This window comes from Amblyomma mixtum, chromosome 3, assembly GCF_055824585.1.
Source record: "Amblyomma mixtum isolate Tamu chromosome 3, ASM5582458v1, whole genome shotgun sequence".
Classification (NCBI taxonomy): Eukaryota; Metazoa; Arthropoda; class Arachnida; order Ixodida; family Ixodidae; genus Amblyomma; species Amblyomma mixtum.
Window position 1 is genome coordinate 60,715,258 of NC_143014.1, and position 19,287 is coordinate 60,734,544.

A 19,287-nucleotide genomic window follows, 5' to 3' on the forward strand; every position below is an offset into this window, starting at 1 on the left:
GTCTCCAAACTGCTCAAGCAGGAGGGTCTTGTAGATGCAAAATGTATCGGCTTTTCGTCCTACACCTCATAAGGTGAATTATAGCGTATATAGACAGCCGATTTTCATTTATTTCGAGTTCATTTTATTTTGCGGCTCTTACCGTAAATTCGTCTTTTTTCTGCGGACAATAAATAAAATGGGTAAAGTGAGAACATCTCGCATTAAACAATTTTTTCGTGCTCAAGTAACGCAGTAAACACGACAAAAGGAAGAAAGGAGATGACACGAGCGCTGACTAAAAACTGGTTATTTTATTCTGGAAAAAGTATATAAAGGCGCAGGGCACAGGAAACAACCCTCCCCCCCCCCCCCAAAAAAAAAAAAACAGAACGAAGGTTAAAACTTAAAAACCATACTGCGCATGCACATCACACTCGAGTCGTGACGTCTCTTTCAACAAAATTCGAAGAGTATCTTCGATAGTAGACGGCACTCCCTTGTCTCCTGGACCTCACACAATGCCAAGAAAGTCTGACTCCTTAACTACCAAACTGATAGATGGTGTAGCAACACGCTCATCTGCTTCCGCACTTAGAAAGACAAGTCGCCTGTTTAATCACTCTGATCGAATTTTTACGGAGATGGTGGAGGCCTTTATGATCAGGAAGGATGCAGATGATTCACTTGCCACATAGCGCTAAAAAGACACGGACAAACAAGTAAACACACAGGACGGGCGCTAGCGCCCGTCCTGTGTCTCTCTTGTGTCCATGTCTTTTTAGCGCTATGTGACAAGTGAACCATCACCTACTCGCCCAAGCTTCTACTCTGACTATACTGATGCAGATGAGCGTGTTGCTTCACCATACATCAAATTCGTAGATAAGGAGCCAGGCTTTCGTGGCAACTGTATAAGGTCAAGGAGATAGGGGAGTGCCGTCTACTATGGAATATAGTCTTAGAATTTCATTGAAAAAGCTGTCATGACTCGACTACGATGTGCATGCGCAGTATGCTTTTTAGTTTTAATTTTTGCTCTTCTTTTTTCTGGATTGTTCACTGTCCTGCGCCTTCATATACTTTTCCGAGAATGTAATAACCAGTTGTTAGTCGGCGTCTTTGTCGTCTCCAGACTTCCGTTTGTTCTGTTTCCTGCGCTGCTTAAGCAACCGTTACCAACTAGCCCACTTTTATGTTCTCGTAAACAAATATTTGCATTTTTTATTTTGTATAGCGATGTGCAAGAAAAAAGAAAATGCATATCACTGAAACCCATCTGCGTTCTAATTTTTTTTGTCCTGAACCCGTTTGAACCCGTTTGAACCGGTTCGAGACGGTCCGAACCGGTTCGAACCGGAACGGAATGGCCCTCTGGAGCCGAACCCGGAACTGAACCCGAAAGGCGTGAACCCGAACCCGAACCGAACCCGAAAAAATACCGGTTCGACACCCTGTCCATACTGCACCCTACTTTTGGCGTCACGCGCTTCGAATGTTGACCACCTCATATCACCTTCAACTGCTTCACTGGTAGTGTTTCCATGTGCCCCCAAGAGAAGCCTACCATCTGTCCCCTGCTTTATTTCAAGTGCCAAATTTGTGGTATATCCCAACAACACCATAGCGTTTACAAACGTCAGTCCCGGTATCATTGCGCCTTTCCAGATCTCCTGAATAATTTCATATTTGTTATATCCCCAGAGCGCCCGCTTCTTCATGACAGAATCGTTTCTGTTTGCTTTCATTATAATTTTTTACCTTTGGTCTAGCATATAGTCTCTGCCATCATTTATCCATATACCAAGATACTTGTACGCCCTAACTATAGGTAGGCATAGGTAAATTTTGTAGCGTACCAGGCTCATGATTATAAATCATGGCACTCGATTTTTTCAGCGCTAAATCTTAGTCCTAGAGCCTCCACCTCTTTTCAACAAATCTCTGCCAAGTTTTGCAGGCCTCTCGCGCCATCTGCTGGAAGAACGATGTCGCCGGCACCTATCAATCACGGTGTGTGACTTGTCTCCAGTTGGCCCCTTCTCCGCCACGACACAGCAAACCCTATTCCACTAGTTCCTATCTTCCGTTCAATTCCCCCCCCCCCCCCCCCCCTATTATAGACATAAATAGGAGTGGCGATAGAGGACATTGTTGCCTAAGTCCCTTTTTAACCGCGATTATTTCTGCACTCTCTATTTTCTACCAATTCACAGCTACATCGTTCTCCTTGCAAACTTCTTTTAATGAACGTATTGTTTCACAGCCCAACCCCCCCCCCCCCCCCCCGCTTTTTTTTTTCCAAAATTTGCCATAACAGCCCGTCAGACCATTTGATGTCTGAAAACACCATTCACGGTGGTTGTTCTTCAATTGCAGCAATTTCGATGCATTGGATGAATGCGAACAAGTTGTCGTCTGATCTGCGTCATTGTCTGAATCCATTCTGCAGTTCTTCCAAAACCTCCGGCTCTTCAGTCCAACCTTGTAGTTGATCCCTGATGGCTTGCACTGCTATTCGATACAATACCAATGTCACCGTTAGAGGTCTATACGACTTAATGTGACCTTTTTCACCTTTGCCTTGTATTTCAGGCTCATTCTGCTCTCTCGCCAGCTTGCTGGGATTTCTTCAGTTCTCAATATGCGCTTAAAGTGTCATACAGTCTTTCTTATTTCTTTACCAAGCAATGTAATTAGTCTCATTGGTATTTTGTCCAAACCTCTTCCTCTATGCAAAGGGACCCTTTTCTCCACTTTTTCACAATCTAACTGGTCTATGTCTATACGTCAAAAACCTCCCTTTGGTAGCAGTCTGCATCAAACTGCGTGCCGCTGGTGCCATAACATGTTTCAAAAGCCTCTTCTAACTGTTCGCAAATAAACTGCGTGGTGGCTTCTTTTACTACTGTCGTCATCCTGTATATGGCGATGCGTTTCCTTTGAATTCGCACCAAGTGTATTCAGATAGTTCCAGAAATTTCTAGGTGCCTGCTTATCTATTCTTCAAATATCTGCCATCCACTTATCGATTGCAGCCTTAATCATTTACTGGACAATATTTTGGGCATGGTTCTTTTGTTTCGCGTGCTGGTCCTATTCCTCTTGAATTGTGGGCAAGGGTCTATTGTTTTGCTTTCCGGTGTGCCCTAGAGGCTGCTTGGTGGCTTGATATTGCATCTTTAATATCCACGTCGAATCAACTTTTGGATCTCTATTTGTCCCTGCACCGTTTTTTTTCTTAAGTACCAAATCTATCTATCTCTGAATTAGCATTAGAACTTCATCATACGTTCATGATTTATTTGAGCCCTTCCGATACACTTTTCTACTGCTTGTGATACGGTCATCAATTGACTGTCATTCATATAACTAATTCCGTGATGCATGTCATGTTTTCGTGGATCAGCTTCATCCTTCCCTCTATACATCATTACGATTAACCTCTTACGGTTACTCCCAATACTACTTATTCCTTCCTCGTCTATTTTATTACATTCAGCCTTTCATATAAATCTCACGTCATTATGCAGTAGTCAGCGCTGGAGTGGGAAGCACTTGATTCCCACTTGATTGCTCTGTCATATTTCAGTTCATATTTACTATAATAAGGTCATAATAAGATCACAATACTACTATAAGGATCGCGCAACGCCATCTGCAGACGCCCCACACAAACAGCGAGGCCATACAGCGTGGCAGGGCCCGGACACTGCGAAAGTGCGAGCCGCATAACTACGCGATCGAATGTTCCCGTTATGTGTGGTCGATCCTGCACGTATATCCGTTAAACTATGCTTTTTTAGTGCACTTTTTTACGGGCAGCGCTTCAATTCTGCCCCGCAAACCAAGAATTCACCACTCCCCATTGAGAGGATTCAGCTATCAACAAATTAGTTCCAGAGAAACGCAGGTGACAGGAGACGGGAGCCAAGGAACCGCGTAAAAATGACGGAGGGTAGAGCCACCGCATAACATCCTTCCGTGCGCCGAGATACTGCGCCGGGTGACGCGTTCTCCTCCGAAACAGTAGCGGCCCTGCCAGTTAATTCCGTGGGCTATTTGGACGTCGTAAGTAGCGGCTGGCAAGAATGAAGTTGCCCATTTACTCCAGCCATGCTTTGATCCAGATTTTCGAAGGCCACTTCATGAGTCGAAAAATGCTGCCCTCTTCGGAAGTCGTGCACACTGCGGGCGCACATAGCGTGACACCTGTACCCGCGCGTGCGGATTTTCTGCGACAGCTGCGTAATCCGTTCCTGAAATCTCGAGCCCGAAGAAAGAGGCTTATTATGCGTGACTTCATCCGCGCGTATGTCTGTGCACGCATTGGTGCGCCGAGAGTCGCTTCCAAAAAGCCCCGACGCACTGTCCTCCCGTTTTTTTTTTGTTTTTTTTTTTCTCAAATACCGCCAGGAATCGAATTTGTAAGAGACGCTGCTGCTTGGTGCTCGGTTGAACGCCCTTCGTACCCAGCTCACTTTCTCCTGTCGCGGGTGCCATTGCCTCTTTGCTTTTGTCACTTGCTGGAGGGGCTTTCGGCAGCTCACTGTGACTCTACTTTTCTTCGTGATTTCCATATACCTCTTCTGCAACGAGCAAAGAGCAACAGAGCACACATGCTGAGGCTTCGCGGCCCTACATTTTATCTTTGTGTTCTTTCGGTGGAGAGTGCGCCTTTCCCTTTGTTTTTTTTTTCATGTCGCGTGCAGCTTTCGCGGAGATATCTTCACTGTATTGCGGTGTTAGTCTCGTAGCGCGTGAAGTGGGTGCGTAGATAGGACGAACTATAGACTGTTTGCGAGTGCGGAGGCAACTCGGGAAAGAGTGCACGGTGAGGAAAGGGAAAAGCGAAGCTTTAAAAACCTTGAAAGCACTTCGCTTTAGACGTCGAGACGTGTTTAGTCCTCTTGCGTGCTCCATACGATGTCCGTCTGGACTCGCAAGCGTTCTCAGTAAATCTTGGAACCGTTTCGTAATACGTGTTGTTCATATATGGTCAACCGCTTTCCTTCTCGTTCTCAGCCTACAACTTCATTACTGAACCGAACTTTAATTGAGATAGAGATAATGGCCGCATCCCCGATGTGCTGATTCTGTTTTCTACGTCTAGTGTCCAAAGCTCTTTCAACTACCGCTGCAGGTGATTTCAGAGATGAGCGTCTGCGTTCCTTAATTGTTACGGAACAACAGCTGTTGCGGCGAGCTACTGCCTGCACTTGGAATTTTCAGCTTTTTTTTTTTACGCTGTCTTGACTCGCAAAATTAGTTAGCGTTTATTGAACGAACTCCGTAAATGTGATGACGTCCTAGTTCCGGATTCATTTTTGCAAGCATTAGGAATGGTAATGGCTCTCAGTCTATCCAGAAACAAAGAGAAGAAAAATGAATATGCACCCAATTAGGCCAAGAGCGTGCTCTGCGCTGAAAGTTCCCTCACGGGGCGAGAAGAAAAGAGAGAATAAATACCAGCAGCGCGTGAAAACACAAAGCAAGAGCGGACCGATGTTTCGAGTTTCTGATTCGGGGAGGTGGACTGCCGGCATCTGCTTGCGGCCGTATGCCGGGCCGGAAAACCGCGACAAATTGGAACCCTTCCAGCCGAGCAGCGAGGCAACGGCTGCGAGCGAATTGCGTTCCATCGCCGCAGCTGTCAACTTCTTCCAGCGTGGCTGCTGGCGGCATTAGCGCTAAACCAAACACATACACGGTCGGAGTGGAAGAGCGTGATTGCATCATTTCCCGTAAGCACTTTCGATCGAGAGTCTGTCTGCGAGAATAAAAACGGCGCCGCTGTCTTCTTTGTTTATTTTTGTTATTTTTTTCTCTCTTTCCGCCCGCGCGAATGTCATTTGAAGAAATGTCGCGCTCTGCTTTCCTTTCCCACCCGGCGGTTATGGCAGATATTCCGTAGCGCTCGAGCGTACATGGACGCTTGTTGCGTTTCTGCTTATTTAGTGTGAGCGTGTTTTTACTTTCTTCTGCTGAACGGAACTGCGAGGTTTCATTTTGTTGGTGCGTTGCGAAGCCTGCAATCTTGTAACGTCACTTAGCCGCAGCTTGTGCCCTAGACTGATCGCAACAAAACCACGATGTTTCAAGCTGTTGCTTTTCAAGCGAGGAGCAGGTGAAATGTGGTAGTATGGGGCCCCTATATGGCGGCTGTGCGCAGAAGATTGCAGGATCATCATGTACCGCACGTTTTTCGGGGAGGAAATTGCGGAAGCTCCCATTCCTGTCCTGCTTTTCTCATATCGTCCGCCGTGCGCCTGAGCTGCTGGTAATTAATGACAAGCATAACGTGCTGAACGACCAACACTGCGAACAGCTCGATAAATGCCAGTGGTTGTGATAGCCCGTTCCACGTTATTTTCTTACTAACTCCCGCATAACATTTGTAAATATATTTTCTCTCTCTATCTCATGCTTATGACAGGCATTAATGAAAGACGTCGCTGCAATTTTTCGAGCACATAGCTTTCCTCTCTGCTCATTTCCAAAAATCTGACTGCGTGCCTTTATTGGAGCACGATAGCACATAGAGGGACACGCATTCTTCGTTCTCTTTATTAATCTGCTCTCTGCAGCAGCTGTCAGTTACGCTGCCAAACTCATTGCCATCTCGCTTTTTCATATTTTCCATCTTTTCTTCTGGTGGCACATATTTGAGGGTGTGCCAGCTAATGCCCACTGCTTTAATGGTGCTCACACGCCCCGTCTCTCGGACAGGAGCATCATGCGAGCACGTCTGAGTGGGTTAACGCGTACGCGTGATTCGTTAGATATAACTGGACACGGGGAAGATGACCTGGTGTAGACTGTGCGAAATGTTTCTTTATATTAATAATATTATGGTTTGCACTTAACCGCTATAGTGCATGACTGAAACAGGTAGTGAGTTTCCTAATGTTCCACCGTGTTCAGTTTAGAAGTCATCGCAAAGAACGGCATCAGAATAGAGAAGCGTGCTGTAAGGGCTCGGCAAAAAAGGTGCCAGGACCCCCCCTCCCCTTCTTTTTTCTGTTTTTAAAGTACACAAGCAGAATGTTCTAATTCGTGAGCTGCGTCTTGTAAGTCGTAGATATGGCGAAATTACCCCTTCGCGATACGTCAAGTGATAACACTAGATTAATCCACACATTATTTTTTTTTACATTCAATTCAGTAAACTCGACCTTCACAATTCTTCCTCCGAAATTAGGTAGCAAGGTGAATATTGGTCCTGAATACTTTTCAACAAGAAATAAAAACTCATCTAGATAAGGGACTAGATAACACTGTGTTTTTATAGCCCCGGCGCAGCGCGGACACAATGCTCGCGCGTACACTTCCACTGTAAGAGTTGTGCGAGCCGTACGCGCCTGCCGTGGCGATGGTTGTGCGGCGGCGCTCCAGCAGTCTCGCTGCCGCTGAGCTCCTATCAGTCCACGCTCACTTTTCTCTCCCGCTCTCCTTCATTGAAGAAAGCGTGGGAAGGCGCTAGAATCACTGAGTCCCTTTTGTAAGACTCTGTATTCGTGACGAAATCGCGAACAGGAAGAAGAGAAGGAGGGCGACACCGGGAGTTTGTGCTTGGCGCAGTTGAGACTCTCGGCGGTGTCCCTTTACGGTTACTGTTGCGACTGTCCCCCCTGTCTCCTTCCTCCATCGCTCGCAAGATGGATCCAGAGGTGCGCGTAATGGTACACCGCCATCTTGGCTTTGTCTGGCGCTCGCTATCTCTTGCCGGGTGGAGCGAGCCGAAATGGAAAGCACTTAGGGGGCTCTTTCCGCCGCCCCCTTTCTCTTGGGCCTCGCCGAAACCATTGGCACCGCCACGCGGGCCCATACAAAGGGAGCGAAGAGTTGAGCGAAATAGCCACGTCGTCACCAGCAGCAGCAGCAGCAGCGGAGGCAGCAGCCGTGCCCAGGAGGCGCGCCAACGGGGGAAGGGCGCTTCCGAAGTCTGCCCAAGTATCTCGCCGTTCCGTAGCAGCTGCGCTGCCGCACACACACGCACACAATGGGCCGGGCGGATATGGCAACCCGCGGACTCGTTGTCTTGGCCCGGTTTTCAAGGGATGGACCGCCGTCCCCGCTGCGCATCGTGTCTTACACCGACCCCCGCCGGCTGCTCGGCCTCGCCGGCTGGGGAGACAAAGAAGCGAAGGACCCGAGTCCCGCGTGAAACCGGCTCGGCCTTATCGGCTGGTGCCGGATAAACCGCGGCTCCTCCTGGCGGAGGTGGTGGCCACTTCCGCTGCTCCGCACATGTCGCAGATAGGAGAGCGCGCTCCCAGCGTTACTGGCTTTTGTCACGGCGGGGGCCTGATGAGATGCCAGTAGGCACACACTCGCAGAGGAGCGCGGCCTATAGCAGCGCCGCGTCGCATCTTCCTCCTGAAGCCAAAAGAAACGCGAGGCAACGGGAGCGTAACCATTGGACAAAATAACACGAGTGATCTTTCTTCTTCACATTAAAAATGTTCTTTTTAACCCATCTTTCTTTTTTCTAATGCTTTTACGTGTCTGTCTGCCACAGCAAAACGTACAGGCGCATTCATTCGTGTCAAGTCGCAGCGACCAAACTGCATTTACGCGAAAACGACTGTTTTATACTCACTCTTTGAGAAAAGTGTTTCACAGGGAAAATCTATGCCCGTGCCTCAGGTCACTGTGTCGCCAGCCTCAAAGGATGTCATCGTGGCATGTGGTGTTTATATGTAAATATTAGCGTTTATCCATCTTGGCTCATAAGTTAACTTCAAGTTGCTACGAAGTGTTTCTGTCGGAGGTAGCTATGAAATGCATGAATTGAAGTGGCTAATGTGCCCTCGTGCGAAAATGAAATGTTAGGCTTCTATAGATATCCAAAATGTTAGCGTTTCTTTTTTCCCTCTCTTTGGCCTTCCTGAGGACGAAACAACCTTTCATGCAAACACATAGAATAATTCTGTCGCTGTCAAGTTCTGTCGCCGGTACAGAAGTGATCTGGGAAGAATGGTGGGAAAAGAAAGAGCAGGGAATGGGGGAATCTGAACGAAATAGGAGTACAGACGCTACGTAAAACAGCTGCCTTTCCTATAATTTTCTTCACAGAATTATAAACAGCACGCTGTTTTCTAGTTTTTTTTTTCTGTCAACCATTAAATAACTAATATTTGGCTGGTTCGCATGTAGAATTTTTGCACCCGGGTTCTTTAAGAGTGGCATGGTGCTTTTTTTTTTTATGGCTGCCGTGCATCCGAGACAATCACGCAACATCGTCTTGAATAGCTGTTGAGAACAAAAAGCTTACTGTCCCAAAGCGATAATGCTTTACAGCTCACGAAAACTCGTTCAAAAATTGAGGAACAATATGTTTGACGGGAGAGGCTATCTATTCAATTCTCAAAACGTTTCACTGAGCCAAAACAAGAAGAAGAGTCAAAACTACAGCTGGATAATGGTGAAACAGCCTGTGCAGTGAAACAATAAATTGCTCTTATTGGAGATGATTGATGAGTAGTTATCTACCCAGAATAAGTTATGGGACGCGAGAGGTTACCGGTCTTGCTTTATCAAGGGAAGCTGTGGAGCTAGGTTTGTCCATATTGAAAGGTTTTAAGGTGAACACGAAAAGCATAGATTGGAGATTAGGGTGAAGGGTGCTTATACAAATAAGAGCTGCCGTTTATTCGTTATTTGAATTCAGCGCTCGTCATTAGCGCCAGTGGAGCGTTCCACGCGTTGCTGTTGGCACGCCAGCCGAATCACCGTAGCAATCGAGCGCAAACTGGAATAACAGCAGCATATTGAGTCTCAATAAAAAAAAAGTCGGGGAATTAAAAAAAACTTGAACGAAAAGCGCGTCGCGCAGTGTTCACCCAATAGGAACACCGTAGGCGGGCTACGGAGAGCTGAGAAGCTTACAGACGATACGTCCCACGAGCATAAACAAGCAAGTTTACACAGGAACGCCCAAACGACTACGAAGTTGATGGTAGCAGCTAAGCTCCAAAAAAGATACAGCTGTGTACACATTTAAGCAGAGAGCCGCCAACACTCTTCATACAACCTATACAAAACGCGGCGTTCCGAGTTTACGCGACACACGCATCGTGATAATGACAGCCATGAAAAACGAGCAGGAAAAGTTGGCAGCAACAAAGCAATAAAGTGGCGCAGTGTTAAGCTTGCGGTTGTTTTGTCCCTCGGTGTTTGTTGCTTTTCTTTTTATACCCTACTTTCGACTTTCCGCCGCCTCATAAATACCCGGGAGCCGCGTGTGCACGTCACCGGACGCACTCGTCTATAGTCAGCTACAACTCAAGGCTGAAACGGCGAATGCACCTTAAAGAAAGCCCTCCAGCCAATATCAAATGATAGGAGAAGGGCCTTTGTCACCGTGCAGTGGGGAAAGGGTTGTTCGTTGATCGGGCTAGGGGTGCGGAGGGAGTCAGAGGGCGAAGTTGAAAGGACGATGAGAGGTCGCAAAGACAGAGGACAAAGGCCCCTGTCCCTTTCCTGCGAAGCCTCTGCTGCAGAGCCAGAACTGGACGACTCCATTGGTTGGACGGGCCTCCTCTGAGGGCATTCGCCGCTGCATTCGAGTTGTAACTGACTATAGTCACCAAGCTAAACGAAGCAGGTCCAGGACTCTGTCTCACAGGGCCTGCCGAAGCTGTACCGCCAGCGAGTTTTAGAACGAAGTTCCAAGCTCCAAAAGAAACATCCCCATCATTTCCAAGTGCAAACATGAAGGGGTTTATTACAACACGTGAGCGGCCGGTGCTGCGCGTTCACCTGCTTGTGGTTTACATGAGGTTCCTTCATGTAAGCCTTTGATGAAAAAATAAGTTTGAACAGCGCAAGTGCTTCTTCCTGTACAGAACTGTTCACCTATAGGTCGTCAGTTTTGGAACAATAAAGCGGTATAGACCGAGACTTAGGCAGCTTCGCGGCCGTCTCACATAAGCCTCACGCCCGAAAAGCACCGCATGTCTACCCATTATGGATGTTCATCGAATCTTCTAAAAACAGCCCCAGGTCGAACACGGCTCCTCAGCAACGATTGGCACAGACACTGGTGCCACCGCGAGATCCTTCAAATTGGCTCTCCCGTCCGTCACTGCCACTAAAGCCCGCGAAAACATGCCACCGAGAGCGTGAAATGAGAAACCAGGAACGTCGACACTCCCGCATTTCATCCGGCCGTCGCTCGGCGCTTGCGCCACAGCGAGCTCGCGTCGCGCCGAAAGAATTCTGGTCGGCTGCATCGGGACTGTTTTACGCCTTAACTCAGAGCATTCCTCTTCACGGAGATCTCTCAGGGCCTCGCTTTCTGTTTCACGTCATTGTGAAGGTATATAAGGGGGCTTACAGCAACCACCTGGCCGTATTATTGCGATATATTTTCCGTCTCCTCCTTGATCGTCTCCCGCTTTGGTAGTCACTTTCCGCGAATACGGGTCTTTATTTTCGCACGGTGCACAGGCGCAGCAGCGAGCCGACTTCCTGCTTGAAGATGGGCCGCAGCGGACGCCGTCTTAGCGTCATCGACCGGTGCCGAGAAATTCGTTGTGCTTAGTTGCTTCGCCCTTGCAGCCATCTTGAGCGACTCCAGAGCTTCCCGCGCGATGCTTGCAGGACAGCCGAGCAATAACGTCATTTCTGAGACGTGTCACTGGCGCCTGTCACGCATTCTGGTGGGCCGGCCGGGCGTTTTACTTCCCAGCAGGCGCTCCAGTCCAGCGGAATAGCGGGAAGCTCCGCTGCGCGCAAGCGGCTCGAGCCGACTCCGACGTGTCGCCTTTCGCTTTCCAAGCAGCATGTTTCGATCAGTACAGACGGTGAAACTGTGCCTAGAGTTGCTAAAGTCGTTCGTGCGCAGAAGCTGCCCCAACGGGTGCCTTTGTGCACAAATGGTAGCCGATGTTTAATGGACTTTCTGTAAGGCTACGGTGATAGCTGGGTAGAAGTTGGCCGGACTTCCTGTCGGCTATTAAACTGCTATTCGTGCGTCCACTGCCAAGCTGCATCGGCCCTCAAGAGCGCAATACGCAATCTTTCCGCAAATTAGAGACGTGATCCGAATTCAACATAATTTCGCAAAAGCAGCTCTTGAAAGCCTTCTCGCAGCTGCAATCCCTTGAACAGCGAGTTTCATCCCGATTTCTGTGAGCTGATCGCACTGGCCACGTGTTTGCTGCTTCTCCCCTGCCAAACAAGGCGTCTAGTGTCAATGTGCTCATGTGATTTTCATGAATATTTTGTAGTCTCTCTCTTCGAATCTAAAGAAAGAGCAGTAATGCTAGGCGCACGAAGTCTTTCATCAAAGGGAGTACCTTTCACCATGATTTCTCCGCACACATGCCACCATGCTGTCGTGTCAAAACTGGCGTGCTTTGCGTAGCCGTATCTTTACTTTCAGACACTGTGCCTGAGCCTCTGCGAACTGACCAAAGTGGGGCCCGTTGCCAGTGCCATTAAATCACAGCCTAACGCTGAAAATGTGCTATCCACTATTGCGCGAGCAAGCGCTAGTTGAATCGGTTGCGAAATGTTTTTTCGACATTCAGATTACACAATTTCCATTTACGGTAGATAGGCAAAGCAGCTGGCAATTTTGTTTTGCTTGCAGCGCGAAGCGGTATAGTTTTTGTGTGCCGAGTTGGGTAATTAATTGCGCGACGCTGGTTTGGTTCCACTCGAGTACGAAGATGAAGGGCAAAACACAACAGAAAGAGGCCCGTAAATCACCTTCACTCACACACACACAAAAAAAAAGACGGAAAAGCTACGTCCAAAGCAATTTGCTTCGCTCGCCCGCCCTGTCCCTAACTCCATAATGAGAGTAGTTCGTTTTTCCTTTCGCAATTTATAGGCTTTTTCCGGAGAGCGGCTCTCGGCGCACGCCACGTGAAAGGGTGTCGACGCCGAGATAAGCGCCGAAAGAGAGCGCGTGCTCGTAAACACGGAAGAATCGGCCCTCGACGCCAGCCATGCATTTTTGACACGCGTTGATAACGGCTGCGCTCCCGCTTTTGCTGCTCAGTATCTCTCTCTCCCCCTCTGTCGGTTTATATATATATATATATATATATATATATATCAAAAGACAGCGGCCCCCGGCTGTTCCTTGCTGGCACAAAGAAACACCTACCGAAAGATAGACAGGAAGCCGGGGGTGGCGGGGGTGGGGGGAAGGGGGGAAGAAATCCGGTCATTTGAAGGCCCAGAGCGAGTTGGCTCGTAATAGCAAGCAAACGCTAATGCAAGGCCTGTTTGTACGTCATAACGGCACTTACATATTTATGGCAGCGATTCGGCATCGACGCATGGGCTCTCTCTCTCTCTTCTTTCCCGTGCGCCCATCTTTTCTTTTTCCTCCTCATCCTCTCTCGCCTACCCCCAATTTCTCCTGCTAATGCATTCTTTATTGGGTTCTGAGCTGGTCTTCTCTTTTCTCGTTTGCTCTTCATGAGGTTGCCGCCTCACCCGCGCGCTGCCGACGAGCCAAATCCACGGGACGGCCGGATGCCTGCGCGCTGATGGGGGTCGCCATTACAGTCCTATCACGTCCGTTGACAGCCGCGCGAAGCAGCACGCGGGACGCGCCGATAGTGATAATGATTAGAATTCCGCGTGTGGCTGTTTCAAGGTGCCACGCGGTGCCGTTGCGCGGCCAGGGTGTGCAAGGGAAAAAAAAGGTAGAGACAAAGCGGCGAGGGAGGGAAGGGGACGGTTGATTCGCGGGAGACCGAAAGTAAGAAAAATGAAGCGCGCGTGGCAGGCGCTGCTTTTCAAATTGCACGCGCTGGCTGGCGGCCCCACTAGCCTACGAGGGCTCGCCGCTGCCACCGCGCCGCCCGCAAGAGCACTGAGAGCCGCATAAGACGCGGCGCGAACGCCGCCAGCAGCGCAGCTGAAGAAGCCGTGCGATGGAACCGGGAGCATGGCGGCCGTTTTCACGGGATTCACAAAGAAAGGCCGCTCCTTTGATCGCCCCCCTGAGCACGTCTCTAGACGGGACTCGTGCTTTGAATAGTGAACGAGATTTCTGCGAAGGCGGCCTTAAGAGCTCCGCTGTTTTGAAGAAGACTATCGAGGGGAGGAAAGGAGGATACATTCAGTGCGCCGCGATCCTTTTCTTTCTGTCGCCTAGAATTCTCGCCTTCGCTCGTCTGGTATTTCTGTTTGTTTCGCTTGTTTTGTTTTGTTTTTTGCCTGTTGAACACGCATTTTTATGTATTTCACGCCAAACCGGAACGGAGGCTTTGGAAACAGGAAGCACGCTGCAGAGTGCACTTGAGTGTCTGTTTGTGATCAAAGCGGAATGTCGTTCCCCCTCCCCTTTTCAGTGCTCGTAATGGAACCCTTAATTCTCAACGCCTAAGTGACCCTTCCAGATGCCGGTGAAGCTACTTGGTGAAGAATTGGAAAGGTTCTACCCTTACGACGATACTGAGAAAAGACAGGAAATTTACCTCCTTCTTAGCTCGAAAGACGTTGAGGGGGCGGGACTGCGCCTATTAATGGAGTAAAGTTTGGAAACCAAGCTTCTATTGCGCTGCTTCTTGGGCACTCGCTGTGCCACGCATTCAAGATATGAAAAAAAAAATGGCATGCTTCGGGACAAGCAGGTTTAACTGTTTTTGCGGCAGCCGACGGGCCACATGAGCAGAGTGTTTACCCTTTCGTGGCGGCGCGCGCCATCGTGACCGACCTTCCCTGGAACCCTCCTCTCCACGGCGCCCATTTTTATCGGGCGTGCTGTCCATCATCCCTCAGAAGGGGCGTGGCAGGCACTGTTCCGCGCGCACGGATGTGCCGGTGAAATTCTCTGGCCGCTGTTGCTAAATGCGAGAGCTTTTTTTTTATCTCGTGAGCTGTGAGATTAGCATTCAATTAAGACTTGGTTCGTTTATGTTTATCAAAATTTGCCGCCCCCATTAACAAAGTCATTAAAAGCGCACTTACGGCCCTCTGCTTCTGGTTCCGTGGCTGCCATTTCGGCAATAATATCGAGAAGGCGCGGTAATCCTAGCACATTTTGTCTTTTCAGATATTTTGGTCGCCCTGTGAAGAAATTACCCGTCGTAATTACTGACATCGTGCTTTGAACTCGTGTTTTGGAGCACACTGAAATGGGAACGTTGTTACCAGTTTTGTTCACAATAGCGCAAGGAGTGATGGTTTTTAAGCACAGTGCAGCTCGCGAAAAATGGTGCTTAGATGATGTTCGCTCCTAGTCTGTTTTTTGTCTATTTTTCTTTTATTTTTCCGCGAAAAAAAAGAAAACAAAAGACGGCTGATGTGGAGGGGCATTGTGGCGTGTTTTACGCACGCTGCTGTAGAGGGAACTTTTGAGAAGTTCTCGCGCGACTCTTCCTGTCTCTCGGAGAGCCTCCTAATTGTTAGGCGGGGCTCCTGATTGGTCCCTCGGGCTCCTGACGCTATGACGTACATTGCCCCCTTCTCTATTGGCCTCTCCAGCTCTGATCTTGATTTTTCCGTAGCGCTAACGGAAGCCCATCGATCCGTCTGGTGACTAATCCCGCAAAGCACCATGAGAGCTTACAAAAAGCAGTTTAGCGTCACTTTTCAAAATCCCCAGCATAAGCGGGTTTGCTGCTAGGGCGTGTATGTGAGGTCCAGTAGCACCCCTACCATTTCGAGGCTCTGCAGTGAAGAGAAGAGAACTGTAGTAAAATGGCAGTTTGGGCGAGTTGGTTAAACATCTTGTAATGAAACAGCGCCGTGTGTGTCTTCTCTCCGTTCTTGTCCTGTGTCCTTGCGCTGTTTCATTACAAGAAGAGAAGGGAAGTTCTCGTCATCCCGCACACATTTGAATCACTGGCCACGCCATACAGTTTGCAGCGCGAGGCTGAGAAGCCAAGCCGGCGGCCAGGAAACTATTCGTAATAGCAGTACATGTGTCAGCGATGCGCCATTAATCAGCGCCGGAAAACAAGCAACCAGGGTTCGTGACACTTTGTCACAGCCGAAACTTCCTTGCTGCCAGGCTCACGTGCTGTACGTGTCGAAGTCATAAAAATTCCCCCACAGTTAAGCGCGAATCATCCGTGCACCGCTTTGTGCATTACTCGTGGCTTTGTAGGGGTGTTTAGTGGGCTGAGAGGTGCTACCTTTTCGCCATTAGCTCGACGTGTTAAACATGACCTTCATTCCTGGTGGCGCTGCTCTGCTTGCTCACGGCAAGAGTTTTGATTTTCGAGTACATTTCTGGTAATACTTTTAGTTACAAAGCGTGAAGGCAGGGGGCCTCTACGCCCGGCCCTTTTGGCGCCGAACACTTGTATAGCGCTATGTGCAGGTCAGGGGCTTGTAGATCCATTCGTCGATTATATACATTGAGTGTGAATCGGGCCTTTTTAAATGTGGCAAATTCTAGTATATTTTTTTTGTAACAATTCCTGTTGGTAGTGGAAAGTCGTCACTTACGTTCAATAATATACGAAATTGCTGAGGATACAAGTGAGGTTAAGGGCACACTAGAAAAGACAGTCGAGGAGAAAATTGTTCAGGACATCCTAGAAGTAGAGCCCGTTACCATCGAAAGAATTCATAGACTAGGTCGGCTTACGACCACAACAATAAAATAAGAAAAATAAACCGGTTATCTTTAAACTAGTGTAGAGGCTGAAAACACGTTACACACACACTCGAAGTCTCCGACAATATTATTTGGCAAGATTCAGTTTGATATTACATTGCAGTCTAAGCAAAAGCAGCGCGAGAAGCAACGAAAAATAACAATATTAGGATGACAATTACGAACTGCGGTGATAACCATGTATAAAATATTTACTGGCATACGTTGTTTGTTCATCGTTCTAAAAATATTTTTGAGAAGAATAAGAATTCTCGATTCTTGTTATGACAGGTCAACACTAGCCACTTTAAAACAGATTAAGGCGATGCGCGCGTTCAATCTGAGCGGAACCAACAGTGATGCCAAGATGCTAGTTTAGGCTTTTAACGGACATTCAAGATAGGTTGTTCTTCGATTGAACTAAAGAGGGAAGGCAGAAGGGGAAGGGAGTACAGTTATCACTGTCCCATGGCGGTGCGAAATGTTTTTTGAATCTTTTCTACTTTAAGGTTCCTGTCTATGTGATGATGATGATGATAGTGTATTTTTATGTCGCAAGGGCATCTGGAGACAAAGAGCGCCAGGGCGCAAGGTGTTTTCGTCTCCTCAAGGTGGGGTCGAAGACCCACTTCCCAAGCATTTCACCCTGATTAAGCCGAACACCAGGTCAGGGGAAAGCTTGTATCCACTGTATCACCGGCGGGCACTCGGCGGCACTGGGGGTCGAACCCCGCACCTCCCGCATGCGAGGCGGATGCTCAGAACACTAGGCCACCGCTGCGGTTCCTGTCTCTGCGGATCAAGTCCATTACCCGATACCCGCAGTATGAAGCCTAATTATCCGGAGATTGTGGTGCACCTCAGGGCCCACACATTCATCATGCTATAGAATGCGAAGCCATGAGCCTTTGTCGTCGCTGTCGTCGCTCTAAACAGCGCGTGTTTGTTTCCCCCTGCGCAGACGGCCGGAGTCGTGGCCGGCATGCTGCAGCCCTGGTGCAAGCGGCGGCAGCCCGGCTCCTGGAGCCCCTGCGGACGGGGCGGCCGGTCTCCGCGGGCCGCGCACGCAGTCCTAGTGGCTGCGGCCGCCTGCTCGGCGTACGCCTCGTCGCTGGGCGTAGGACTCGTGTTCGACGACCTGGCGGCGGTCAAAGCCAACAGGGACCTCAGAGCCAGCACGCCCGTCGCCAACCTCTTCTTCAACGACTTCTGGGGCACGCCGCTTAGAAAGGTGAGCGTCGGCCGCCCCTCCCATCCTTTCACTGCCGCAACGCTTCACTTCGCACCGACCAAATTAGATCGCTCTGCACTCGGTATTTCTGTGAGTGGAGAACTAAAATTTCCTTTGGTCAGCCCTTTGCAGATAGTTTTGAGCTGAAAAGTAACGTATGTAGTTTGGCATAATATTCCGGCTAAGCCAGAACTTATTTCATTTTTAATTTGTACAGCACATCGACACTTGCATACGTCTGTGTGTGTTGTTTATCGGTTTTTATCCGAGCTTGGCTATAGTACTTCCTTATTTTTGTTTATTGCCGCTTCCCTTGTGCAGATCATATATGCGATCGAAAACAAAAAAAGTTAATACAGGTAATAAAAAGGTTTTTATATCATTCGACAAGAGCGATAGATTAAAAAAAATATTTCCATGGCGTAGTAGTTTAACTTCGCTCATTGAAGCACTGTTTGATGCAACAATGGATCTAGCTTCGTGCGACATCGTGGGCACAATAAGGAAATCTTCACAAAACGACTTCTATATCTAGCCTTATTTCTCCGCTTCTTTAATGCGTCTTATCTGAAGTCATGCACTGAAAATGAAGCCGACAAATGCATCAACGGCATACAACAAAATACAGCTAGACATGAAATTTGCGAAGAACTATTAGCTCTTATTTGAACTGAAACCTGAAGAAGTCTCACAATCTGCTTGCGCTGAAATGGAAGCTGCTGCTGACTCCTGCAAATATGGAGAGTCGAATGCTAAAATCGTCTCACGCACAAGGACAGAAGAAGTCGCGCTCGAGACCGACTATCCGGATACTCCGAGGTACAACATCCAAGGCGCTGTCACTCGCAGACCATTCTCATATACCAGCACACAGTGCCTCATACGCCAAATCTCGCTGTATGTATCCTCAACTTGTGCGTCAGCAAACTGTGAGACGAAGTGTACACTTGTGCGTCAAACATATACGGTACACAGCAGGGCAGGGGAAGTGTGAAGAAGTAGTTGTCATCACGAAAAAAAAAAAAATCAAGTGTAGCTTCTAAACTAGTTTCTCATCATCTAGTAATCAGCAGTGCCCGTTTCGCACTTTGGTTCCACGCTCTGTCTCGTTAGTTTCTCGGTAATAGGTCAAAAAGGAAACGTACAAGCAACTTTTCTACAGTGTTGTAAATGGGGGCTCTGATTTCAGCATTCTGCTGAGTTCCACTTTCAACTTTTTCGCTGTGATGAGGAGATTGCTAAGACAACGACTTGGAATCTATGCACTCGCAATCAGTGCATGGTATTCTAATCGGTCGCTGCCGATGTAGTCTAATGAAAATACACTTGCCGGAGGCTGAGCGCTCTACGTCCGCGGCGAGTGTTCCGCTACTTTCGCCGATAAACTCAGACTGCTCGAACCTTTACAAAATCGACGCGGAAGAAAATATCCTCATGGGAAGTGTCCAGGGCTAAGCTTCCGTGTAATGGCTTACGCTGCCGCCTACCCAACTTCGTACGA

At 48.4% G+C, this 19,287-nt stretch overlaps 1 protein-coding gene across 1 annotated transcript in view; it reads left to right on the plus strand.

Moving 5' to 3' along the window:
* The window catches only part of LOC149350366 (protein O-mannosyl-transferase Tmtc3-like), a 359,942-nt gene that overhangs the window by 233,294 nt on the left and 107,361 nt on the right, over positions 1-19,287 (plus strand). Inside the window, exon 4 of the mRNA XM_089579380.1 lies at positions 17,517-17,786. Within this exon, the coding sequence (XP_089435506.1) occupies positions 17,538-17,786 (249 nt within the window). The 5' untranslated portion in view covers positions 17,517-17,537. The remainder of the gene's footprint in view (positions 1-17,516; positions 17,787-19,287) is intronic.